Here is a 26,119-nt window from a genome sequence, read left to right as displayed (position 1 = left end):
TCACCGATTATATCAATACAATATTTCATACCTATAATTGTATGTTTGGTACTTATTACATAGCCCTGTACTTATTACATTTCAGTTTTGTGGGAAATACATTTTTCAGTTTCAGACAACTAAAGCCATTTTTTTAATAAAAAAGAAAGAAAAAGAAGAATTTTTATTAGATCTCGATAAAGATTTTGGAGCATGACCATTTTGCTATCTAACCTTTGTTTTACTATTAAAATGTTTATAAGTAGTGGTGGGAAAAAAATTCTTTTAATTCTAATTCATTAAAATATTTATGCACTACCCTTGTTATCACTTGAAAAAATATTTTCTGAAACTAACGAGAACCTGTTGTAAAATTCTTATTAAGACTGCTCTAATTACCATAACACCAGTAGTACATGTTACTTCAGGAGTACACATTAATTAAGCGTCATCTGGGAATGGCGATTTCTACAGTTTTCCTAAATGAATTTCCCATGAGCCTACTATAACTTTGCGTTTTGTCACATAACTTATTTTGTTTTAATTAATGCATATTACCGTTATTAATTAAGCATTCGTGTCGATAATAATATTTTGATTTTTACGGTTCCTCAAAGCGAATAAATATCTTTTCTCCATTATTCTTGCTTTTTAGTATTTTTTTATTTTAATTAATTCATATCATCAACATTAAATTAAGCATCATTTTCATCAATGATAGTATAGATATTTCTTACTGTTCCTCTAGACAAATAAGTAACTTTGCTTCCTTCTTTTTTACTAGTAGATAGCTTATTTCTTTTATTCTAACATGCATATATTACCTAAATTAAAGATGAAACGACGTTACTTTGTCTGCGAACACCGTTGAATGAGTATGACAGCTTCAGTGACAACAGCCGCTATTTTTCTCAGTATTGCCAAGTTAAAGAGGAATGAAGTATAGACACACACTGTCCTAAGTTAAAAAATATAGAGGGACATAGCATCATCAGCTTGTAAGAGCCTCATTTTATTCCGTCTGGAACCAATTAATCGATCATAGGGAAAAAATACGAAAATGCAATTTTTTTCCTCATGTTCCAATCTAAGAGTTATTTCTTTGAAATACAGGGTGTTTATAAAGTCCTGGACCCATTTTGATGTTTAATAACTCATAAAATAATAAAGATAGATTAAAATTAATAACATAAATGGTTTGGTAGACTCAAAAAGTTTTATGACCCTTGTCAATGTACTTCCACGTGTGCCCCATTCGTCGAACGGAGAATATCATGTCGATAGTCAATTTCCCGCCAGGTAGCGGCCAGCATGTCGGCATCCACAGAGGCTATTGCGGTTGTAATTCTAGCTTTTTGGTCATCAATGTTCGACACGATCCTCCTGTAAACATTGTCCTTTATAAATCCACAAAGAAAAAAGTTCAGCGGCTATATATCAGGCGATGTGGGTGGCCAAGGAAATGGACCTTCTTGCCCAATCCATCTTCCTGAAAAATGGTCATTCAAAGAACTATGAACGATGTTACCCCAATGAGGTGGTGCACCATCTTGTTGCAAAAAGACATGTGGCTGAAGCTCTTCTAGTTGTGGAAATACGAAGTTTTCCAACATGTCTAAGTATACTACTGATGAGACCGTCTTTTCTGTTAAAAAGAAAGGCCCAATGACTCGGTCGTGCATTAGTCCACACCACACATTAACTTTTGGGGAATTCCATTGTGTCTCACGGTATTCATGGGGGTTTTCAGATCCCCATATGCGCACATATGGCGATTAACAATGCTAGAAACACCCATTTGGATCCACTTTGATGTTTAATAACTCATAACGCTTGCCGCTACCTGGCGTGAAATTGACTATAGACTTGATATTCTCCGTACGACGAAGGGGGCACACGTGGAAGTTCATTGACAAAGGTCATGAAACTTTTTTAGTCTATCTAACCATTTATGTTATTAATTTTAATCTATCTTTTTTATTTTATGAGTTATTAAACATCAAAATGGGTCCGGGACATTATAAACACCCTGTATAATTGCTAGCTATAGCATTTGCATACGTTTTATGAAAATATATTTATCATTTATATATTAATTAATGCGTTTATATACCTTGAACTTTATTGTTACTTCAAATTTTTTTACCCCATTTCGAAAAAAAAAATTGACTTCTAACGTTTTGAAAATTTTGCGCTACACCGTAATAATGATGGCAGACAATTTAGATCAAATTTTATTTTTCTCGTCTTTTCAACAGTTTGAGACAACCAATGTGCATTGATGTAAGATCACGTTTCTCAAAAAGTTTTTTTTAAACAACTATTGGGTCGTCTACTAATGTTGCCAAGCTTGTAGGGGAGGGAGAGGTTTGTGGATATTGTGACAGTTTGTGATAAGTGGGAAGGGGATCCGTGAAACAATATTTTGTTACAAACGAGGAGGAAAGGCGGTACTAATGAGTGGGGCATTCCCTATTTGAATAAAATAATGAAAAAATTAATATCATCAAATCAGATGTTTCTGTATCATTTATAATAGACTTTTTTTCTTTTTTTTTTGCAGGCCGGGATAGCCTGGTCGGTAGGGCGCTGGGCCCAAGTCCAAGAGGTCGTGGGTTCGATCCTCGCCGGCCGAAGACTCCCCGTGTAGTAAATGGTGACTGATGCACGTTAAATCTGTCGAGTCTCAAAGTCCTCCATGTTCCCATAACAAATCAATACCTCTGGGGGTACTGATCCAGGAGTTTCCTTGTCTTCTGGATTAATTCAAAATTACAAGGCTACGGAGTTGAACATTAGTAGTCGTAAACCCATTAAATTGTGTCGGCTGTTCAACGACGGTTATAAAATAAAAATAAAATAGACTTTTTTTCGTCAAAATGATAACAAAATGATTACGTCAAAATGATAATACATCTAATAAATTTTATTAATGCTATGCTTAGAGATGTCATTCAAAATCGTTCTTAAAATTTAAAAATAAAATTTGAAATGTGATCTATAACGTGCATTTTGTTTCAGAATTAGAGATTCAGTTCAGATTAGAGATTTTCTATTGTGAAATCTTTATCGGAATTACATACATTTGCAGGCTTGTGAGCTCAAATTAGGCTTATAAGCCTTTGTCAAATATCTTTTCTTAAGAATAATCTTTTCTGATGAGAAAATATTTTGCTCAGAAAAAAGTTATAATGCTAAAAATAACGCTGCATGTTCAGCAACGACTGATATAACTGAAAGTGTAAGGATCTGTGCAATGATTTCAGAACAAGCGTTCTGCAATGGCTGCAGTCTCAAGTAACAGAAAATTTCCTCTGAAATTCATCGATAAGGGGGTAAAAATAAACACTGAATATTACAAAATGGAAGTATTGGCTACACATTTATTTCCACATGCTGACAGATTGTATTCCAAAAAGGATTGAATATTTCAACAATATTCTACACCGTCAAATTGAGCTAAAACAACACATTCTTGGATCCATATCAATTGTTCGAAATTTATTAGACAAGAAGATTAGCCCCCTTCTTCACCTAATCTAAATCCTTTAATTAGACTGTGGTGTTAAGGGTTTTCTAGAGTTTGAAGTTAATGCTAAGCAGCACATGAAATCCCTCAGAGTCGCTTGACTCCCTCAGGAATGGGACGAATCACCTCTTAAAATGGTTCGTGCCGCTATCGGACAACTGCGTAAGCGATTATAGTTAGTAATAATTAAAGATGGTGGCCGATTCGAATAAAAAAAGTTTTAAGTTAAACTTCCATTTATAGAGTTCATTACATTTGCATATTTTATTTTATATTATTACCGCCGTTGAACAGCCGACCCAAATTTGGGTTTACGACTACTAATGTTCAATTCCGTAGCCTTGTAATTTTGAACCCAATCCAGAAAACAAAGGAACGCCTGGATCAAGTATTTTTTTACTTTTTTAAATTTTTTTTATTTAAACGACTTAAAACTCCTCATGCACTACAAAGTACAGCATGAGGCTTACAGTTGTAAGTAGAAAACAAAAAGAAGAAAAATTTACAAATTTACATTAAAAACAAAATTCCGCAAGGCCGCAAGACTTTCAATACTTTTGACCAGTTCTGATAAGACAGGTGGCCAACAAATAGAAAGACGTCTCAAATCAGTCTTTAAATTCATTCTGGCACTCGCATACAGACTACAATGAAGAAGAATATGTTCAGCATCTTCATCAGCATCACCGCAAGCACAAATTCCACTGGTCTGCAGATGGAAACGAAATAAATATCTCTTAAAATTTCCATGGTTTGTTAAAATTTGGGTTAATTTGAAATCAGTTGCAAAGAATTTACATGGCAAACGGTGAAAAATGGATGGAAAGAACCTTTTCGTCCAAAGCGACCGAGGCGAAGCAAGAAATTCAGCATTCCAGTCCGCAATGATTTTATCTCTAGCGATGCGCTGCAAGTGAGAAGCTGGAACAGACACCCTTAAGTCTATTTCACCACACGTAGCTTCCCTAGCCAATTGGTCTGCTCTTTCATTGCCCAAAATACCGCTATGGCCACGAACGTAAGAAAAATGAATAGTTACGTTTTCAAGAGCGTTCAAAATCGAGTGAATTTCCACCACAAGCTTCTCAGTAGAAGTCGTGTCACGCAAAAGAAAAGTGAAGAAAGAGAATCTGTACAAATGAGATCCAAGAGATCGTGAGTTCGATCCTCGCCGGCCGAAGACTCCCCGTGTAGTGAAAGGTGACTGATGCACGTTAAATCTGTCGAGTCTCAAAGTCCTCCATGTTCCCACAACAAATCAATACCTCTGGGGGTACTGATCCAGGAGTTTCCTTGTCTTCTGGATTGGTTCAAAATTACAAGGCTACGGAGTTGAACTTAAGTAGTCGTAAACCCATGAAATTGGGTCGGCTGTTCAACGACGGTTATAAAATAAAATAAAATGAGATATTTAAAAATTTGGATCAAGTATTGGGGGGGGGGGGAATTTGACTTCGAGGAGGACTTTATATTTGTGTATTTATCATTTTCTATTTAACATCCGTACAACGAAATGATTCGGTATTTGTAACAGTATTTTGTAGACACCCTACAGCATCACATTCCATATTTAACTCTTTTATTGTCCAAGAATATTTTGTAGTGTTTTTTGCTGTTTTCTTTTTATTTTATATGAGAAAAAATGAAATAAAATGGACATTAATCATTAAAAACGAACAGTATTCCGACAAGTAATGCTTTTTTATCTTATCTCTTTTGTGTTATTGGTTAAAGAGACTGATATGCGTTGCCTTGTCGACATTGTGTGATAATGCGTTTGATTAAAATTGAAAACGTCAGTAAGCTACTTCCCTCTTCGTTGTACATTATATTGTTTTGAAATTTGTTAACGAGTTAAAATATGTCGGCAAACGAAAAACACGGATTCATGTACCTTTGGAATATTAAAAATTTTGATAGGTTTGTGGAATCAGCAACCATTAATACAATAATCAGCCCTTCGTTTAAAATTGAATTTTTAAAAGGAACTGAATTGAATCTAATATTATCAAAATGGTGTAAAAAAATAGTTTGTCGAATTAGACGAGAGAGCTGCAGTGAAATTCCAGAACGCATTTCAGTCCACTATCAATATGAGCTAACAACTTCTGCTGGAGTTATTTTAAAAACGTCTGCTTTATTAAGTGATACATTTAATGATACATTCAGGGATATTTCGAATGAATACGAAATAATGGAACTGACTGATAGTAGTACGCCGGAAGATGTCAGCCTGCGATGCCGTATAATATTACCTTGCATAATTCCGTCAATAATCTCAAGTCCACCTTCTGTTGTCGGTTGGGAAGCTGAAACAGACATTGTGGCAGCTCGTTACCCTTTTGAGTGGTCCTTAGTATTTTCCGGCAATAATAAGTTGACAGCTGTTGAAAGTGTAACTGTGGAAAATATACCGATTGATGTTAAATTTAAATATGTTGAGCATGAGCTTAAGATTAAACTTATTCCCAAAATCATTGATAATAAATTTCACACTGTGTGGTGTACAATGAATTTAAAAGTAAATAGAAAATCAGTTGACATGACTTATGGATGGCGGCAAAATTTTAAATTTAGTAACACAACTACAGAATACAAATTTATCCATTCTGTGAATAAATTGCTCCGAGAGGAAGCTATTTGCTCTCTTTATAAAATACTTAATATGGGAGTAATGTTTGAATATTCAGATAACGCTTCAATCACAGAGATAAAGAATTTTAATAAAAATTCCCCAAGTGTTGAGCGTGCTGCATTAACTCAAAATAAAGATGAGATCGACAGCTTATTGAATCTACAGCAGCATCTCAGGAACATGTTGAATGAAAAACACTACGCCGACGTGAAACTGCGTGCTGATGGTGAGGTTTTCTTTGCTCACAAATGCTTACTAGCTTCTCGATCGCCAGAGTTCAGGGCTATGTTTGATCGAGAGATGTTAAAGAGCAAAACTAGCGTCATTGATATGCGTGATGTGGAAGCAAAGACCCTGAAATATTTTTTGGAGTATCTCTATACTGGAACAGTGGATGGTATGGATGACAAAATGGCCTTGAATCTATTGATAGTTGCTGATAAATATCAGGTATCATCCTTGGTAGAGAAGTGTTCAACATTCCTAAAATCAGCTTTGAATTTCGACAATGTACTAAGCATACTACTGGTAGCAGATTTGGTGAATTATGAACCAATGAAAGTGTTTATAATAGAATATATTGTGGAAAACTCTTCGGAAGTTTTGTCCTTACCGAACTGGCCACAATGGATGAAAATGAATTCTTTAATTGCGTCTGAAGTATTACTTAAGCTTTCCTGCAAGTTTGATTCTAATTTTAAAAAGAAATGTGGTAAGTTAGAAAACTTTTAGCAAATTTAACAGTTAAAACAATTAAGAACCATTCATTACACTAACTATTCTCTTTATTACTTAAGGTATTCGAAAATAAAAATAGCAAGAATAGGTAATTGAGCAAATAAAAACACGAATAAATAAAAAAATATTTTAATTATTATTTTTTCTCGGATACAAAGCAACCTTATATTTATATTGTGTCATGATTGTTAAAAACTATCTTGGTAGTCGTGGATATTTTTTATTCTTTTCAAAAACAAGCTAGAATGAAATGTTTCAGTTAGCTCTTTTTGCTACTTTCTTTCTTGAAATATATTTGGTCCCCACACAAGCTCTACAGAGAACCAGAGAACTTTCGTCCAAGTTAAGATACAATAACTAGTTCTAGTAAGCACTCACGTTGGTGAACTTTTTTTTTCTTCTTTAATTGGCAAATTATCTAAAAAATGCGTTGCCTATAGGGTTGGTATAACGGCTTGACATCAAGTCATGATTCATGACAAACTGCAGCAATTTTTCTCATTTTCGTGTTATCACACAAACTTTTTGATTTCCATGTGCTATTTGTTGGATGGAACCCGAAGCCCAGTTCAAGTAGGGACCTTCCTGGAGGAGTGGTTTCGCTGTTCCACCAAACGATATTTTTCTTCGAGTGTAGCCAGCTCGAATCACACCGTTTCGCTGGATGTCTATTGTGATGTCCTTTTTCAGCTTGTGCTATATGATCTTCCACTTGATAAGGGTTCGTAAGTCGTTCATTTTGATGAGAGTACTAGATTACAAATTAAATGTGTATTAAGGACCGGGTAATAGACCAGTGTAAAACATATTGTGCCACGATTAGTTTCATTTTCATTTACACCAAACTGTTGAATGAATGTGAGTTTGGCGAAAAACCCAAACCTATCGAATGCTACAACACGACAAACTAAAAACATGTAGTGATGATTGGAATGGAAGAATATACTCCTGGTATGCTTTGATACTTTTATTTATATACTTTTTGTTTGCTTGTTTGCATGATAGACTGATGATAAATCCTACCTAATTATCGCTTCTAATAAGTAGTTCCACTATTGTTAAAGGTTTTTTAAAATGGTGAACTACATAAAGCACTCGGCTATACTGCCGGTTTAGTTAAAGCTTGAAAATTTAACATGTAAATAAATAAAATTTTAATGCATTTTAATGCTGAGAAGAACTTATAATATATACTTAGAAATATATACTATAGATAATATATACTATAGAACTTATAGAAGAACTTATAGATTATCTTGTAATAAATTTATGCAGACACTATTATGAACTATAAAATAAGACACAAAAACAAATCGACACAAATAACACGTCTTTTTTTAGATAATTCGGGATCTTGGACCGTATGTGGATAGCCTCAATTCGAAAAATATTGATCCAGATAGTTTAGGTAGAAGAGCTGCCGAAAATTTGAACCTCTTTATTTTTATTGTTGATTTTCTGGGCATTTTGCCTTTTCTCAAATTATTCAATCAAAAAATTCTGGCACAAAATATAATAACTCATTTCTTTAAAAAATAGTATATGATTTGTTTACATGAAAAAAAAAAGCTTAACACCCATAGCAACAATGAGGTCAGTTAGGTTTTTAGTCACAGAGACTCCTTTATCGCTATACTTCCTTGATATGATATTGCTCTGATAATACTTGGGTTCTGATCTAAATGACGTGAAATATAACAGTTATCTAGAATATTTGTTTGTAAGGAAGTAATGTAAAGGTAAAGTTGCTCTCAAAGTTTGAGCAATGTGTGATGACAAAGAAAGTCAGTTTTTCTGGATTTGGAAAGTTAAGGGAGTTTCTTCATTTCGCTAATGGCGTAAAGTCATTCAAATGGGATCTTTTTGTTCTATTAAACCGGGAACTGTAAATTTAGGAAGCAGCAAATGGAAATTAGAACTCAGTTATTATTGTAATGCAGAAAAAGAGAGACACTTAGTGTTAGAGTTATGTCTGACAGATTACGATGAAAACTTATTCAATGAAAAACTGGCCTTCATTTTTTTTTTTATAAATTGCTTAATCCCGGAGGTGATTTAAACATTTAGCAAAGGTGATGTAAACATTTAGCATTAGGTAATGAAACATTTAGCAAAGGATTTGACGTTACGGCACGTTACGAATTAATTGGAATGGAAGATTTATAGCAACAAATATCATACTGGTCAGAAGACACCTTCTCTCTTAGTTGTTATGTGACACTAAGTAGTTCTTTCCTGATGTGTAGTGAAACTCAGTGTATCGACTGCCAAATTGATACGATTATTTGTCAACAAATGACAGCAACTGAATGGAGTTTAAAGTTCACAAACAACGAACATTGGTCAGTACGTAGAAGAGTGTAAGGATTAAGTATATCTCTAGCAATTAAACTCAGGTATGTTGAGGATTATATTCGAATTTAAATGTTATTTTACCATGAAGAAAATTGGGAATACCTCGTTGCATGCAATATAGCACTCCTTAATAGCATTGGTACTGAGACATTTTCAATAGGAGATGAAAATTTATTTACCAAAAACAACAAAATCAGAGAGTTTGGTCTGAAGTTTTATAACTCACACTTAGAGGAGGGTGGATGTCTTAAAGATGAAGACATAAGAATTCGGTGCGCTAGTAATCAGTTTCTGATATGTTATTCAAAAAATAAGGAGAACCAAGAAACGAAAAATTCTCAATTAGTAAATGCCGATTTTATTTCATACCTGCAACACGATTTTCATAATTTGCTTGCAGATAAACATTTTGCAGATGTAAAACTACGTGCTGATTGTGAAATTTCCATGCACATAAAGCTGTTCTGGCAGCATGGTCATCAGTGTTCTCGTCCATGTTTTACCATGACACCGTAGAAAACAATTCTTGCATTGTTGACATTCCCGATGTGAGTCAAAGAGCTTGGAATCTTTTCTGGAGTTCGTGTACGCAGGAGAAATTAGGGAGGTAGATGAAGAAACGGCTTTATCTATGCTTTTTATGTCCGATGAATATCAAGCAAGATCATTGACAGAGATGTCTTCCAAAATTTTTAACATCAGTGTTGTCAATAAATAATGCTTGCAAAGTTCTGTCAGTTGGTGATACATTAAAATGCGATCATTTGAAATGGAATGTAGTGGAATATATTATGGAACATTTTAAAGAAATTTTATCTACGTCGGAGTGATCAGAATGGACAAAGAGTAACATTGCTTCGGCAACCGAAGTGCTTTTGAAATTATCCAAAAACTTTGAAAATAAGGCCTTAAGTAAAAAGGGTAAGTTAATTTAAGATTGAGGATTTCATTTCATTAATATTCATATGCAAAATGGTACACATAGACATTATTTCAGAACTTATTACAGACACATTATTACAGATACAAAAATTACAGATTGTTACAAAAAAAAAACTGCGTGCATAACTGCGTACAATGGGCAAAAAAATAAACGGATCACCCCGACTAACTTATGACTTCAGGATCGGTTTGACTTCAATTTATAGTTTGACTAATGGTTTGACTTCAAATTAATTAATACTAATTATTAAATAATTGCTAATTATATTTGACGAAAATAATTAATGCAGACAATATTTTAAGTGGGATATAAGAGCATAAATTTTCTGATTTAATACATTTTTTTCCTCCATTAATTCGGAATCCTGACTGAATATAGGTAGGGGATAGCCAATGATTTATAAAATATGGTCTCAATAGTTTGGTCAGAAGAGCGGTCCAAAGTTTGAACCCCATGATGTAAATTTTAATTTTTGCTTCGTTCACCATATCTCTAAAACTTAAGCGAATCAAAAAAAATTTACATACAATTTTAAAATTAATTTATCTAAATGTATTTTCATGCAAAATATATTTTTATGCAGAATATATTTTTTAGTAAATATTTCTTTTTTATTGTTATATTTAGTTACAGTAAAAAAAATTTGACTGACCCAATTTCGGATTTACGACTACTAACGTTCACTCCAGTGGCTTTGTAATTTTGAACCCAATCCAGAAAACAAAGGAACTCCTGAATCAAGTATTCCTGCCTTCACGGAGGATTTTATATTTGCGTCTTTATCATTTTCTATTTAACATCTGCGCAACAAAATGATTCAATATTTGCGACACTATTTTGTAGTCACCCTGCAGTATCGCATTCCATATTTAGCTTCTTCATAGTCAAAAAATATTTTGTAGTGTTGTTTGCTGTTTTTTTTTTTTATTTTTCATTTTATTTTACATTAAATCTAATCGTTAAAAACGAACAGTATTCTGATAAATAATGCTTTCTTTATCATATCTGTTTTGCGACACTGGATAAACAGACTGAGATGGATTGCGCTTTATCACACAAGAAACCTACTGTCTTCTTGTGTGATAATGTGTTAGATTAAAATTGAAAAAGTCAGTAAGCTACTTCCCCCTTCATTGTGGATTAGATAGTTTTGAAATTTTATAACGAATTAAAACATGTCGACAATAGAAAAATACGGATTCATGTATGTTTGGAACATTAAAAATTTTTATAGGCTATTGGAATCAGAAGCCCCCTGTTATGAAATCAGCAGCCCTTCGTTTAAAATTGAATTTTTAAAAGGAACTGAATGGAATCTAATGTTATACAAATATTCTATAGAACGCTGTTGTCATTCATCGATTCATCGAGAGAGCTACATTAAAATTCCAGAACTCATTTCAGTCGACTATCAATATGAGCTAACAACTTCTGCTGGTGTTATTTTAAAAAAGTCTGATATATTAAGTGATGCATTTCGTTATATTTCGAAAAGATACAGATTAATCGAAATGATTGATGGCAACACGCTTGAAGATGTCAGCCTGCGATTTCGTATGATAATACCTTGCTTAATTCCGTCAATGATCTCAAGTCCACCTTCTGTTGTCGTTTGGGAAGCTGAAACAGACATTGTGAATTCTAGTTACCCTTTTGAGTTGTCCTTAATGTTTTACGGCTATAGTAACTGGACAGCTGTTGAAAGAGTAACTGTGGAAAATATATCAATTGATGTTGAATTTAAATATGTTGAGCCTATGCTTGAGATTAAACTAATTCCCAAAATCGTTGATCATAAATTTCACACAGTGTGGTGTACAATGAATTTAAAAGTAAATGGAGAATCCGTAAACGTGACTGGTGGACGCCAAAAATTTAAATTTAGTAAGACAAATAGAGAATATGAGTTATTCCATTCTGTTAATAAATTGCTCCTGGAAGATGCAAATTTCTTTATTTTTAAAAGACTGGAAGTGATGTTTGATTATTCATGTAACGCTTCAATCACAGAGGTAAAGAGTTCTAATAAAAATTCCCCAAGTGCTGAGCGTGCTGCATTAACTCAAAATAAGGATGAGATCGACAGCTTATTGCATCTACAGCAGCATCTCAGGAACATGTTGAATGAAAAAAACTACGCCGATGTGAAACTGCGTGCTGATGGTGAGGTTTTCTTTGCTCACAAATGCTTACTGGCTTCTCGATCTCCAGTGTTCAGGGCAATGTTTGATCGAGAGATGTTAGAGAGCAAAACTAACGTCATTGATATACGTGATATGGAAGCAAAGACCCTGAAATATTTTTTGGAGTATCTCTATACTGGAACAGTGAATGGTATGAATGACAAAATGGCCTCTAATCTATTGGTAGTTGCTGATAAATATCAGGTATCATCCTTGGTAGAGAAGTGTTCAACATTCTTAAAATCAGCTTTGAATTTCGACAATGTACTGAGCATACTACTGGTAGCAGATTTGGTAAATTATGAACAGATGAAAGTGTTTATAATAGAATATATTGTGGAAAACTCTTCGGAAGTTTTGTCCTTACCGAACTGGCCACAATGGATGAAAATGAATTCTTTAATTGCGTCTGAAGTATTACTTAAGCTTTCCTACAAGTTTGGTTCTAAATTTAAAACGAAATGCGGTAAGTTAGAAAACTTTTAGCAAATTTAATAGTTAAAACAATGAAGAATCATTAATTGCACTAAATATTATTTTTAATACTTTAGGTATTCGAAAATAAAAAATGGCAAGAACAGATAATTGAGCAAATAAAAACACGAATAAATAAAGAAATATTTAAATTTTATATGATTTTTCAGGCTTATTTATATTCATTTTAAGGATTGGTCCTTATAACGTACGTGCATAAAACTACTGTATAACAGAGTAATTGCACTTATCACCACATGCTCACGTACGCAGGTTTTCGAAGTCGCACATGAAAGTAAGACGAAAAAGTGAAAAAAAACTGGTTTTTCAATCATTTCATTGTTAGCTAGCTTTAGTGAGCTTAGAGTTCATTCTTAGTTACCATTACTATATTTACTTTTTCTCGGATACAAAGCAACCTTATATTTGTATTGAGTCATGATTGTTAAAAACTATTTTAGTAGTCATGGATAGTTTATTCTTCTCAAAAACAAGCTAGAATGAAATGTTTCAGTTAGCACTTTTTGCTCATTTCTTTCTTGAAATATATTTAGTTTTTACACAAGCTCTACAGAGAACGTAGGTTGTTCTGTTTCAAATATGCAGCGCAAGACTTATATGAGCAACAAGGATGCTACGTGAGATTGCAAAAATCTCTCTAAAGCGTCGTATTTATTTTGTTAACTTTTTGGAGCATATGGTGTACAGATTACTGTATTGATTGAAACCAGCTTTTTATGGGTAATTGTAATTTCTTCCCATATTCTCTGTTGATCCTTATGATATCGGATTTGTCCTGGACCACTATTATAATTATTTGAAAATTTCTTTTCACCTGTAGTGCATTATACGCATTCCTTACTGTAGGAGAAACCTTTTTTGTTTTTTTAGTTTAGGACCTGTTTGTTTATTTAGACCAATTCTTATAATGACTGGAAATTAATCTAGTTTTTCAGCCAAACTTAAAGAACTATTCATAAAATTCTTTGCATCAAGAAAATATTGTTTAATTTTATTTTGAAATTCAGTTTTAAATTGGTTAAATTACAATTACAAAAATTACAGATTTTTACAAAAAAAAAAAAAAAAAAAAACTGCGTGCATAAATGCGTACAATGCGCAAAAAATTAAACGGATCACCCCGAATAACTTTTGAATTTAGGATCGGATCTTCACATTCTACTACTTAATCCTAATTGTTTGAATTCAAATTAATTAAAGCTAATTATTAATTAATTGCTAATTATATTTGATGAAAATAATTAATGCAGACAATTTTTTATGTTGGATATAAGAACATAAATTTTCTGATTTAATACACTTTTTTTTCTCCATTAATTCGTAATTATGACCCCCAAATTATATACGGGGGATAGCCAATGATTTATGAAATGGTCTCATTGGTTTGGTCAGAAGAGCGGTCCAAAGTTTGAACCCCATGATGTTAATTTTAATTTTTGCTAAGTTTACCATATCTCTAAAACTTAAGCGAATCGAAAAAAAAAACTTACATACAATTTTAAAATTCATTTATCTAAATGTATTTTCATTCAAAATATATTTTTTAACAAATATTTCTTTTTTTATTATTATATTTAGTAACAGTAAAAAATTTAGAATTTAAGTTATACAATTTCAAAAAATTGCAAAAATTGAGCGAATTTGGTCAAAAAGTTCTTGAAAAAGCGAATTTTGAAAAAAATCAATTTATTAAAATTCGATTTCTCTGGAACTATTCGTCCGATTTCGCTCAAATTGTGTAATTTGCGCTTCAAAATTATTTTACTGACAAATTTTTAAAAATAGTAAGAAATTATATACCTTACAAGTTTAAGCTTTTCCTCTATTAAATCAAATAATGAATTATATAAAATATTAACTGACAATTAACTGAAAGTTTTTTTCTTTCTTTTCATGGAATTATCTTTGAACAAACGGATGTTATAATTTTGCGCAGAAATACTTTCATCTGCTTAAATATTTTTGATCCGCCTAAAGAATTTCGAGATATGGTAAAATACGAAAAAAGTAAAATTAACATTACGGGGCTCGAACTTTAAACCTCTGCTGACCAAACTATCGGGTCCATATTTTTCGATGTGCCAATATTCGGGTCATTGTTTGCAGCTACCCTCTATATTTTAAGGTTCTAAAGTATGAATCTGGGGAAAAAATGCATATTTATTCAGAAAAATGGAACGTTATAACATCGCAATTCATTTAATGAAATATGAGGCATTTTGGTACTACAAGGAGAATTTTTTAAAGCTCCCTTCCAAAAAAAAAATCAATAGAGAGTAATTACAAAATAACAATACGAAATATATACTTTTATATACTTTTGTAAAAGTTATATATCTGTATTCTTTTGTATGCATCTTATTTTACAAACTCTTACAGAATATTAATAACAACATAGTTGTGTTCGTTGTAGCACGAAAAGGAGCACTCTAACTATCATATACTTTTGTAAAAATTATATATCTATTGTGGCGTTGGGGTTTGATTTGCAAAGTCCGAATCTACAAATCTCTGACGTTGGCTTACGTCGCTTGGTGCCGATAATTGTTGTATGACGTAGACCTCACACCTGAATGGAGATTTCCTCGGAGTATATACGTGAAGTACGAAATCGGCTAAACGCGCACAGGATGCATTTTGATATATCTTGGCCGCCTCTCCACAATTCACTCTCTCTCTCTCCGTCGGTTCATGAGTAACTAGCTAGCAGTTAGGCATGTTCTTGCCGGTTACTCATTTTGCAGCTTCTTCTATGCTGCTTGAATGTTAAAATCGTTATATTTTATTTATGTTAAAATGTTTAGTTAAATTTACCAAGTTTTAAGTGTTAATAAAGATAGTTGCTTATTTGGGAATGTTGTTTATGAAGTGACACGACATAAACCTGTAGTTCTTTTTCATTAACACTTTCACGTGGGAAGTTATACTATAGTTGAAGTCAGATTTCTTCCCAGAGTTCAATTGGGATTCTACCAAATATATCAACCTCCACACTATATTCTTTTGTATGTATCTTACTTTACAAACTCTTACAGAATATTAATAACTGCATAATTTTGTTAAAAAAAGGCCCTCGTTGTAGCACGAAATGGAGCACTCTAACCATCATATACTTTTGTAAAAATTATATATCTATATTCTTTTGTTAGTATCTTATTTTACAAACTCGTACGGAATGATAACAGCATAATTGTTATATGTTTATTATATCATGAAAAGGCGTCTACTTATTTAATTAGATTTGGATTGTTTAAACATTTCAGACTTTAATTTCATAATATCACAAAGGATACATTATAATTCTCAAACATGTTTTTGTTAAACAGCCGTATATGGTATTATACAGAGTTTGGATAACTTCAAAAGCTATTGTTTTCTATCATAAACCTCCCTTCATTGTTAAGAATTTCCCTTCATTGAAATAATAAGAATTTTAATCATTGTTTGTAAAATGATTTTTTAACCTTCAGATGAATTAACTGGTCAATTTTAGTGTCAATTGGTAGTTAATAAGTATGAGCGGTGAATTCGAAGAAAGTTTCGTTGGCGCATTAGTTTAATCGCATTAATTTAATCGCATAGTTGGCGGATTAAGAACTACAACTATCCATGTCTTTTTAACTACAGAAGCCCCACATTTCAAAATTTAGGAGATTGTGAATGGTGTTTACATCTTTGGGCAAAGTATTACGTTGACGAACTTATCTAGAGGATAGAGAAGAGAAACATTCTGTTCCTACGTTGTTTACAGAAATGCACTTTAATAAACGAAAAAAATTGATCTTAACTTTTAGTATGAGCTTAATAAAGCTAATGTTGACTTTTTTTCTGAATTTTTAACAAAATTTCCAGTTAAATATTAGAAAACGGAAATTTTCAGAACAATGGTGAACTAATAGAGTTAGGTGACTTATTGAAGGAGATATCGAACTGCATTACCGTAATACAGTTTGGAGATTTCCAAGTTTTACTACTAATGGATGAAAAAAATCGCTCTAAATCTGTTAATATTATCGGATAAGTATCAAGTATTGCCGTTAGTTGAGAAATGTTGTGAAAGTTTGTTTTATCCCTTAGAAATGTGTGCAAAACACTATCAATCACAGATGAAAAAAATCATGAATAATCATGTAACCATTTACTAAAATGGTTACATTAAAAATATCAAATGATTTATATAATATATTTTATATAATAAGTAAAATACCATTCACTAAATCAATGAGTAAACTATCTGGTTGAATGCTTGTTTTTTTATGAGATCATTTGCTTTATTTTTTTTATTCACTGCTTTGCAACTTTAATCCATTATAAAAGCATATAATAAATCTCAAAAGGAATAATTATGCATTTTCAAAAAATTTCATTTGTCAATAACCGTTTGAAGTTTAAAAACTTGAATATTTTAAGAATTTCTAAACAGAAAGTGTTTACTCCCATTGAATTTATGTCTTAAAAACTCTTGACAACAGCAGAAATATAAAATAAGTGAAAAAATACCCCACAGTGTTAATAAAAAATATTTATTGAAATCGTGCTTTTACTCACCTTTGGCCCTAATGGGTAAGGCCAAATAATGGGTTAGGACGACATTTGCTATAAAACTATTGAATATGCATGAAAATACTCGTAATGACATTGCATGTTTGTCCTAATTACATAGCTTTTTATTTGTTTTTTGTTTTAACTTATTGATTGATTTAAAAAAAATGTTTTAAAAGATATGTAAACAATTAAAAAAAATAGTAAAATTGTCAAAACAGATTCTACCGAAGGCAATTCATACGATAATTGGGCAACGTGAAAAAAATCTTCAATTTTCTTTTGCAGTGGAATCGGTATTAGAAACTTCGAAAGAAGCCAGCTTGTCTCCTGTAAATTCACAGAAGAAGGAACTGGTTGCTGGAAGTTCGAAAGAAGCCAGCGTGCCTCCTGTAAATTCCCAGAAGACTGTAAATTCACAGAAGAAGGAACTGGTTGCTGGAAGTTCGAAAGAAGTTCTAAAGCAAAGTCAAGAGTTATGGTGAGACGTTTAAAAAATCGTGCAACAATTGAAATCTATTGCATCATTCTGACGCAATACTTAGAGAAATTTCAATTTAGAATGCTTTAAGATTGTGATCTATGAATTTTGGAAGTTTTGGTTAGTAAATAAATTTTATCTTTTAAAAAAATTATATCTTACTCTACCTCACAATGACATTTTATATAGTAAAAGTTACGTTACAATAAAATAATTGAAGGATATATTATAATTAGAATGTTTATAAATTGTGAAAAGATGGAATTATCCGCATAACCATAAAACGTCAGCCTAGTGTTTATTTTTCTGAAAATATTTTAATTTAACATATGAAGTTTTCTTCGTAGCTTTTTTCTCGCAAAACTTCACCTAAGAAACCTTTTAGCTACTAATCCTGACTGTCCAATTCAATGAATTCTAAAAAACTGCCTTTTTTCCAGCCAAATTTTTGAAACTGAGTTTGGAAAAATAATAAGCATCTGAACTAATTTCATTGCGCTTGAATCATATTTAATAATAGATCAGATATTAAATATGAATATAGGCTAACATTTTAAAAATATGTTCTTTAATCATTAAAAAGATTGTGAATGGAGAATAAAAAATGAGTTTAAATGAATATAAAAATGAGCTGGTTAAGATGAGTTTAATTATAAGGATATAGGGATTATCTTAAATGTTGAAATAATTAATAATATCACATTTCACACGTTATTATTAATTACTACATAATTTGCGCTTATTCCTTCATTGATAAAAACATTAATTTAGGAGAAAAAAATGTTAACTGGAGTATAAGAAAATGAATTTAAAAATATGATTTTTAGAAGCAAAAACAATTCGTAAAGACCAAAAAAAAAAAAAAAATAGCACTGGCGTGGTAAAATAATTAAAGCTTTGAATAGTTAATAAAAGTTTCCAGTTCAATGATCTCAACTCTGATTACTTTTACTTTAAATATACCTCTCTAACCTAAGCATTCATTTGGCCCTCATGATTTATGTTAATTCCTTAATTTTCTTTTGTATTTCTTGCAAACGTAGTATCTTTAATTTTTTTAATCACATTTTGGTCATTCACATATGTGTTTGCACAATATTTTGACTTCACTTTCCCAGATATAACACAGTTTCCACATTTCAAGAGTCACAGATACTTGTTTGAAGTCATACACAGTGAGTCACGAAACTGCGATCCACAAACTGCTTAATTTCGTCGCACAGTGACTCTTTCGAGACATGTTTACACTGAGTGGCCAAATTATTATGACCACTTAACTGTTTCATACAAAATCAGCTGTTGAATCACAGTGTACGGGCGAGATAGCTGCAAAAAAAGAATGCAAGGCAAGTGTGCCATCAATTGTACTGTGTTACGCGTGGAGATATGGGCAAAAAACGTGACTTGACTGAATTATAACGAGGGATGATTGTAAGCTCTCAAAGTGACGGGACCAGTGTCAGTAAAACGGCTGCTCTTGGGAAGTGTTCGTGCGCAGCAGTTATTACAGAGAGAGGACTACCAAGCTGACAACCGGGTCTTAACGTCAGGCTTGTGTGTCTCACAGATAACTGAATGATCGAGCTGAATGGAAACTTGCCAGAGTTATCCAGTCGAACAGAACAGCAACAATACGTGAAATGGCAGGGAATCTTAATGTAAGTGCCACTGAGAACGTCTCTTAGCGAACTGTGCACCGCACATTACACCGTGTAAGCTATGGGACCGATGACCTTTTCGAAAGCCTCAGCTGTCATCCTTGAGCAAGAGCAGGTGTTTCCAGTTTTCTAAGGAGCATACAGATCGGGCAGTAGAGGACTGGAAAAAGGTTATGTGGTCTGATGAATCCTTCAACTACACCATGCAGATGGCAGGGTTCGAATATGGCGAAAACAGCACGAAAACATGGACCCCAACTGCATTGTCACAACACTTTAAGCTGGCAATTTTAGGGATTGAGGGATATTTTTTTTTTAAATTGCATGGGTCCTTTGATTCCTGTGAGGAAAGAACGAAATACTCAGGGGTATTTGAGTGTGATCACGGATCATGCACACCCTGTTATGTTAACCCCTTAACGATCAGTTAATTTTCAAGAAAACGGTCATAAAAGTGCCTATTTTTTGGCTTTTGTATTTGTCTTAGGTATTTGATTAGTACTGCAACTAGTTTAAAATAAACTAGCTATCTGCAATTAGCTCAAAAATATCCAGGTACTGCATAAGGTGTGTAAAATGAGAAATAACATTTTTTACGGGCAAAAGAAATGAATTAGTTTTATTCTTATTGACTCGTTACTACTGAACACTACAGCCCGTCAATATCACGGGAGCGAGAAATAGCGGGCGAAATCTCACCCCGTCATTTTCACGGGAGCGAGAAGGAAGGGGTTAATGGTGTATCTTGCTGGGGATGGATACTTTCAGCAAGACAATGCTCCTTGTATGGGGCCGGGACAGCCTGGTCGGTAGGGCGCTGGGCCCATATCCAAGAGGTCGTGGGTTAGATCCTCGCCGGCCGAAGACTCCCCGTGTAGTAAATGGTGACTGATGCACGTTAAATCTGTCGAGTCTCAAAGTCCTCCATGTTCCCACAACAAATCAAAACCTCTGGGGGTACTGATCCAGGAGTTTCCTTGTCTTCTGAATTGGTTCAAAATTACAAGGCTACGGAGTTGAACGTAAGTAGTCGTAAACCCATGAAATTGGTCGGCTGTTCAACGACGGTTATAAAATAAAAATAAAATGCTCCTTGTATTGTCATCAGATGGCTTGAATAGCATGGCGGTGATTTAATTGGCTGGCACAATCACCAGATCTCAATCCAATTGAGAATTTGTCGGAGGAGATCAAGCGGGTCATCATCTGACAGCTGAAACCAGTGCCGTCCAATCTGGCGGAACTGAAAAGTAAAGTTCATCGGATATGGGGTCAAATTCTTCCGACCACCTACGAACATCTCATAGAATCTATGCCAAGAAAAATTCGAGCAGTATTACTGGGTTACTGCATAATTGAATATACTATATTCTTTATGGGATACTTTAGTTTTCTAAAATTGATTTAAAACTAGTTAATTTAAAAATGTGTTAATTCAATGCTGTAAAAATTAATATTATCTTACGTTAACTATGTTTTGTTCGCGCATTAAAATAAATTCGTGTTCTTCCTCCTTATCAAATATAAATCTTTCTGATATTATACGTTTTATTTAGTTCATTTAATTATTTTCTTCTTGATATAGAAGAAAATTTGATTGCATTACAATATACAATAAAACTACATGCATATTATCACTATTATTAGTAGAAAGTGCTTCAATTAATGACAGCAAAACCGACAATTGGTAAAATTACTTTGGGTCTTTAAGGGTTTTGTTCAAATTTGCAAGTCTTACAAAGTAAGCAATCGAAAAATATTTAATTAAAATTTTAACAAAAGATTTTAAATACTTTACATAATGTGCTCTTAGAGCAATTATTTTATAATTTAAATATTTGTAAATTTTATTTGCATAAAAGTGAGTAAGGGGAAAAAACTGAATAGTGATATTTTAATTAAATTTGGTTGGTTGGTTGGTTCTAATGTCACTTGCAACACGGGCAAGCCTGTTTGGTGAAACTGAGCAAATTTAAGGCAGAGTGTGCGATACTTGTCTTTCAGTGGCGCCATCTATGGCCAAGAATTTGACTTCTGCCACCCCATACGTCACACCTGCATATAAGGCGGACCCATTCAGACATCCATTCAGTCATCCACGCGTAATTTTGACCTGCATCAGAGATAGATCGATCTCCAATCCAGTACCCCCAGAAGTTTTGATTTGTTATGGGAACATGGAGGACTTTGCGACTAGACAGAATTTTAACGTGCATCAATCACCAACTACACGAGGAGTCCTCGGCCGGCGGGGCTCGAACCCACGAACTCACTGACGTGGGCCCAGCCCCCTACCGACCAGGCTATCCCGGCACTTAATTAAATTTAACAACAATAACAAACAATGTAATAATTGAGAAAAAACTTGAAAGAAAAAAGAATATAAAGAGTTATTTGAGGAAATGAAACATTTTGCCTCGCAAACAAAGACATAAGTAAATCAAAGTCTATTTTTTTTTAAAAGAAAATATTTTAAAATTAAATATTTAAAATATATTGAGTAACAAAGTATTGAAAAAATTAATTATTTTTCTTCTGAGGACAATTCTTCAAATTATCAATTTATATTCAAATACTTTCTCAACTTGATTCGTATATAATTGTTGAATCAATTGTTGCATGCATGAATGAATGTTACATTATAAAAAAAGTTATCCACAAAAAAAAGCCACATTGAAAATATAAATTGAAAAAGTCAATTAAAGGGTGTTGAAGTTTTGTCTTTGGAGAGTGGGCAATGCTTTAAAAATGCTTCGGTATTTATGATTATTAGTACTTATGATACTAAGTATTTATGAATCATTCTCAAATAAAACAAATATGACTTTCTTTGTCTTTTATTTTCAGCTCGACGATACTTGAGTCAGAAGGAAGAAAGATGAATACATGATGAAAAAAAATTATATATCTCATTTGCTTTTAAGTATACTTGAGTTTGCTTTTAACTGCATTATGTTAGTCCCGTAATTACTCTAATAAAGATGTAACCAAAATACAAGTTCAAATTTAACTAAAATTCTATATTTTGTTCCTCCCTATGTTCTATCTTAAGCTTTTGTGCGAGTTTTTTATCAACTGGCTGAAACCTTTCAAAATTAAAAGAGATAAAAACGAAACTTAACGAGTCATTTTGTAGATACACTCTGCATTTTTAACTTAGGTAAATCTGCCATGAGACCTGCGGATCTGAAGGGTTTTTCAACTAATATATCCAGAGTGTTTTGCAATAACCATCTTAAATATATATGTGTTAGACTCCTTGTTGAAGTTTAAGTTTAAAAATAAAAGTAAAACGTTATTGAAATCTGATCAATCACTATATAGGAAGGTGGGATCAAAATCATCAAGTCTAGAGTGAACCTGGAAGTAAGGGTCAGCCACCTTTCTGTAGTAATAAAACGATTTAGTTTTCTTCTCATCATCTTCTTTTGTTATTTTAATTTAAAAATAGTTTTTCTCGTTTATATTTCAGTTAGTAATCTCGACTAAGTACATATTTAGACAACATTCTTGATATAAATGCAAAAAAAAATATTTTTTAACTATTATATATTTTGCGCCAATCAAAATTTTTTAAAAGGTTCAATATAAATATTAATGTATGGATTGTTGTATATAATAATAATTTATAATAAATAATTTTCTGTAATTTAGTTCAGCATATTAACGGGGTAGTTACTTTTAGTGACAGTTAAAATATTTTTAGGACTGAAATTGTTCAAGAAATAAATTAATGTAGCTATTTCGATGAATTTAATTTGAATTTTAACATAATTTTTAGTTAATAAGTATGTTTCCCCGGCAATTGAAGGCTAGTTAAAAAAGTTATCCGAACTATTTTTACTTCTTTCCATTTATAGAATTTTGGCACAAATTCAAGGGTATATTAATTCAAGGGTAATATATAACAATGCATTACATTACATGCATTGGTTATTACAATGTTTGCAATTGGTTTTTATTAAGTTTAGTTTTTACACTACAAATATTTTGTTCATATATATTTAAAATTAGAAAATTATTTTTCATGAAATTTATGAACAGATGAAGAAACATACAACGGGACATCTCAAATTGTGCACACTTGTTCTGCTTTGATAAGCTTTAGTAGACTACACCTGTTTGTATTAAAAAAAATTAGCATATTTTATTTTAATTTATTTAAACGTATTTCATTAAAACTTAAATTTTTAACATATTGGAGCAGAAATTAAAAAAGCTAAAATAATTTATCATAGACATTTTTTTTTAATTTGGTGAAAATAGTGGTAAGTATGTTTGTCTAAGATAGGTACTCTGACCGCCACGAGGTCTGCGGCAGTATAGTGCTGTGAAGAAGAGGGCATTTTAGGGAGGGTAGCTTTGATGAATAGGTCTCCTTTTCTCTTGCCAAAACCAGTCCTAAAGTCATTTTGCACCCCTACTTGAAATAATCACACCTCGTTACCATGGTCACCGCCACAGCTCCAGACGAATGTCTGGCAGAGAAGCTATCTTAGACGAGCAATACGCAAACCTCGGCCTTGGAAAGGATTAAGAAAAACAAAAGTTTACAAATGTTTTCACTTTTTTTCTTTTTCAGAGATTGCTCTAAATTATAAGCCTATTACATACATACGAAAAGGAAGATTTTTAAACTTCAGGTAAAAAATAAAAATTAACATGTATTTACACCCAGATAAAAATGTTTTACCTCAAAATGCATAGTTCGCAAAGAAATAAACGAATTATCCTAAATGATTTTTGATTTAAGGCCGTTGGGACCATTGTCAACCTCAATCTACTTCTTAATGTCATTCTATGGGAGAAATTCCTTCGATTTTTTTTTAATAATTTTCAACCGAGCAGCTTAATGTTTTATATTACTGAATAGATCTCATTTAAACTGACGAACCTTATTCAATGATTTGTTTTCAAATTTTGTTAATAATTTTTAAAAAAACTTGGAATACGTTTTTAGAGTAATTTTTATTAGGTCTTTATGAAGTTAATTTTTAAGTTACACACACGAACTACGTACGAACTTTTTTTCTATCTTCAACAATTTGGAAATATATAAAAGAAAGTATTGTTAAAAGGTGTTTCTTCTGGAGGTATAAAAAATAAATTCTGCTCTGATATTGTTCTTCTATCCTCGTTTTGTCCATGGGTGGAAATCACTGTACAGTGAATAGGGGAGCACCAACCATGTTTTATGGTTACTGTAAATAAAAGAATGATTCATTTCGCATTGTTAGGTTTTGATAATCAAAAGAGTGGTCACACGTAGGAATTAATCTATCATCATTTACTGAAAGGTCAAAATAAGATCTTAATTCCTTACACAGATTAGGACAATCTTTTTTCAGATCTGAGTAATGTATAACTACGTTTAGTGATAAGATTAAATAAATTGAATATTAAAGTCATTATTAACTATTAGGAAAAAGCTACTTTACATTGAGAAATTACTTCTAAAATTTCTTATAATTAGAATCAACAGTTTTATTTGAAAAAAAAAATTAAATTAAATATTTTTTCTTCCCAGTAACTTTTTATTGTGCACTTTCAATTTTTCGGAATTTAATGTCCTGACCTTTTTTAAAGTCTTACGATCCATTTATAGTGTTTATTTATTTTTGGAATAGTTTTTCTTATAAAAAATTATACTTGGCTAAATTTTTTTGTTAATTACAAGGTTCTTTTAGGTTTGCATTTATTTTCTTAAAAATTATTTGTTAAAAAGTTATTTTTTGTTAAAAGTTTATTTGTTAAAAAAATATAAAATCCAATAAATTAATCTTAATTTAAATAGTTATCTGTTTTAAATAGATTTATCAAAATGGCATCACCAACTTTGGCGTGACATCAATCTTTTTGGAAGAACTGTCAATCTTGTCAATAACTGAACCACACAAATGAAAAAGACATTTTTAAAAAGCATCCTGTCTTCTTAATTAATGATTTAAATAAATTTTTGTCGGTAAGTATTAAGTTCAATATGGATTTTGGAATAGTTATTGATTTATTTATGTCTCATTTCTCTCTTCACTAGTAACGAAATACAAAATCTAACAAACCGAAATACAAAACCTTCAAAACCTTGGCGAAAAAAATGCTTATTCAGATAAAAAAAAATATTGCAGTTACTTTTTTACTATAATATTATATTAACTTTTCTCGCCTCAGACACTTTTTATTGGGCACTTTCTACTTCTCGAAAATTAATGTCAAACACTTTTTAAAGTCAAACAGCTCTTTTTAAATAGTGTTGATTTTATTTTTAAAATAATTTTTCTTAATAATATTTTGCTAAATGTTCTTTTAACTTTGACCACAACGTCCTCACCATTCTCTTATCACTTCGGCAACGTAAGTATACTGTTCAGAGCATCGAAAAAATTCGCCTCAACCTTTCAATATGGAGAGTATCATTCTGATTTAGAACGCAATTTTTCAATGATATTCATAGTTGTACAGTATAAGTTATTGGTATAACAGAATAAGTTATTGGTATCATGCAGTACGCTTGCAAAAAATAATAAATCACATGTTTGAAACGAAAATATAATATTTTTCTTTATCGTGGAGTTGTTTACTGT

General features: G+C 32.1%; 1 protein-coding gene across 4 annotated transcripts; it reads left to right on the top strand.

The window, feature by feature from the left end:
- The first annotated feature begins 5,313 nt into the window (after positions 1–5,313).
- LOC107441320 (uncharacterized) lies at positions 5,314–22,545 on the top strand. 4 transcript variants are annotated; one of them, XR_006226793.2, is made up of 3 exons: positions 5,314–6,855; positions 17,688–18,000; positions 22,386–22,545. XR_006226793.2 is itself a non-coding variant. In XM_043055222.2 (3 exons), exons 1-3 carry the CDS (start codon positions 5,370–5,372, stop codon positions 22,426–22,428), a joined length of 1,722 nt encoding a protein of 573 aa, XP_042911156.1. In that variant the 5' UTR covers positions 5,314–5,369; the 3' UTR covers positions 22,429–22,545. The 4 variants fall into 4 exon arrangements, 2 of the variants coding, with proteins under 2 accessions (XP_042911156.1, XP_042911157.2); XM_043055222.2 differs by having other exon boundaries at positions 17,688–17,880; XR_011636109.2 differs by lacking the exon at positions 5,314–6,855 and adding an exon at positions 11,230–12,828.
- The last annotated feature ends 3,574 nt before the right edge of the window (positions 22,546–26,119 follow it).

Source organism: Parasteatoda tepidariorum, chromosome 2 (assembly GCF_982258835.1).
Source record: "Parasteatoda tepidariorum strain Cologne lab strain chromosome 2, Ptep-v5.0, whole genome shotgun sequence".
Classification (NCBI taxonomy): Eukaryota; Metazoa; Arthropoda; class Arachnida; order Araneae; family Theridiidae; genus Parasteatoda; species Parasteatoda tepidariorum.
Note: the sequence above shows the minus strand (reverse complement) of the source record. Positions and strands in the feature narration are given on the sequence as shown.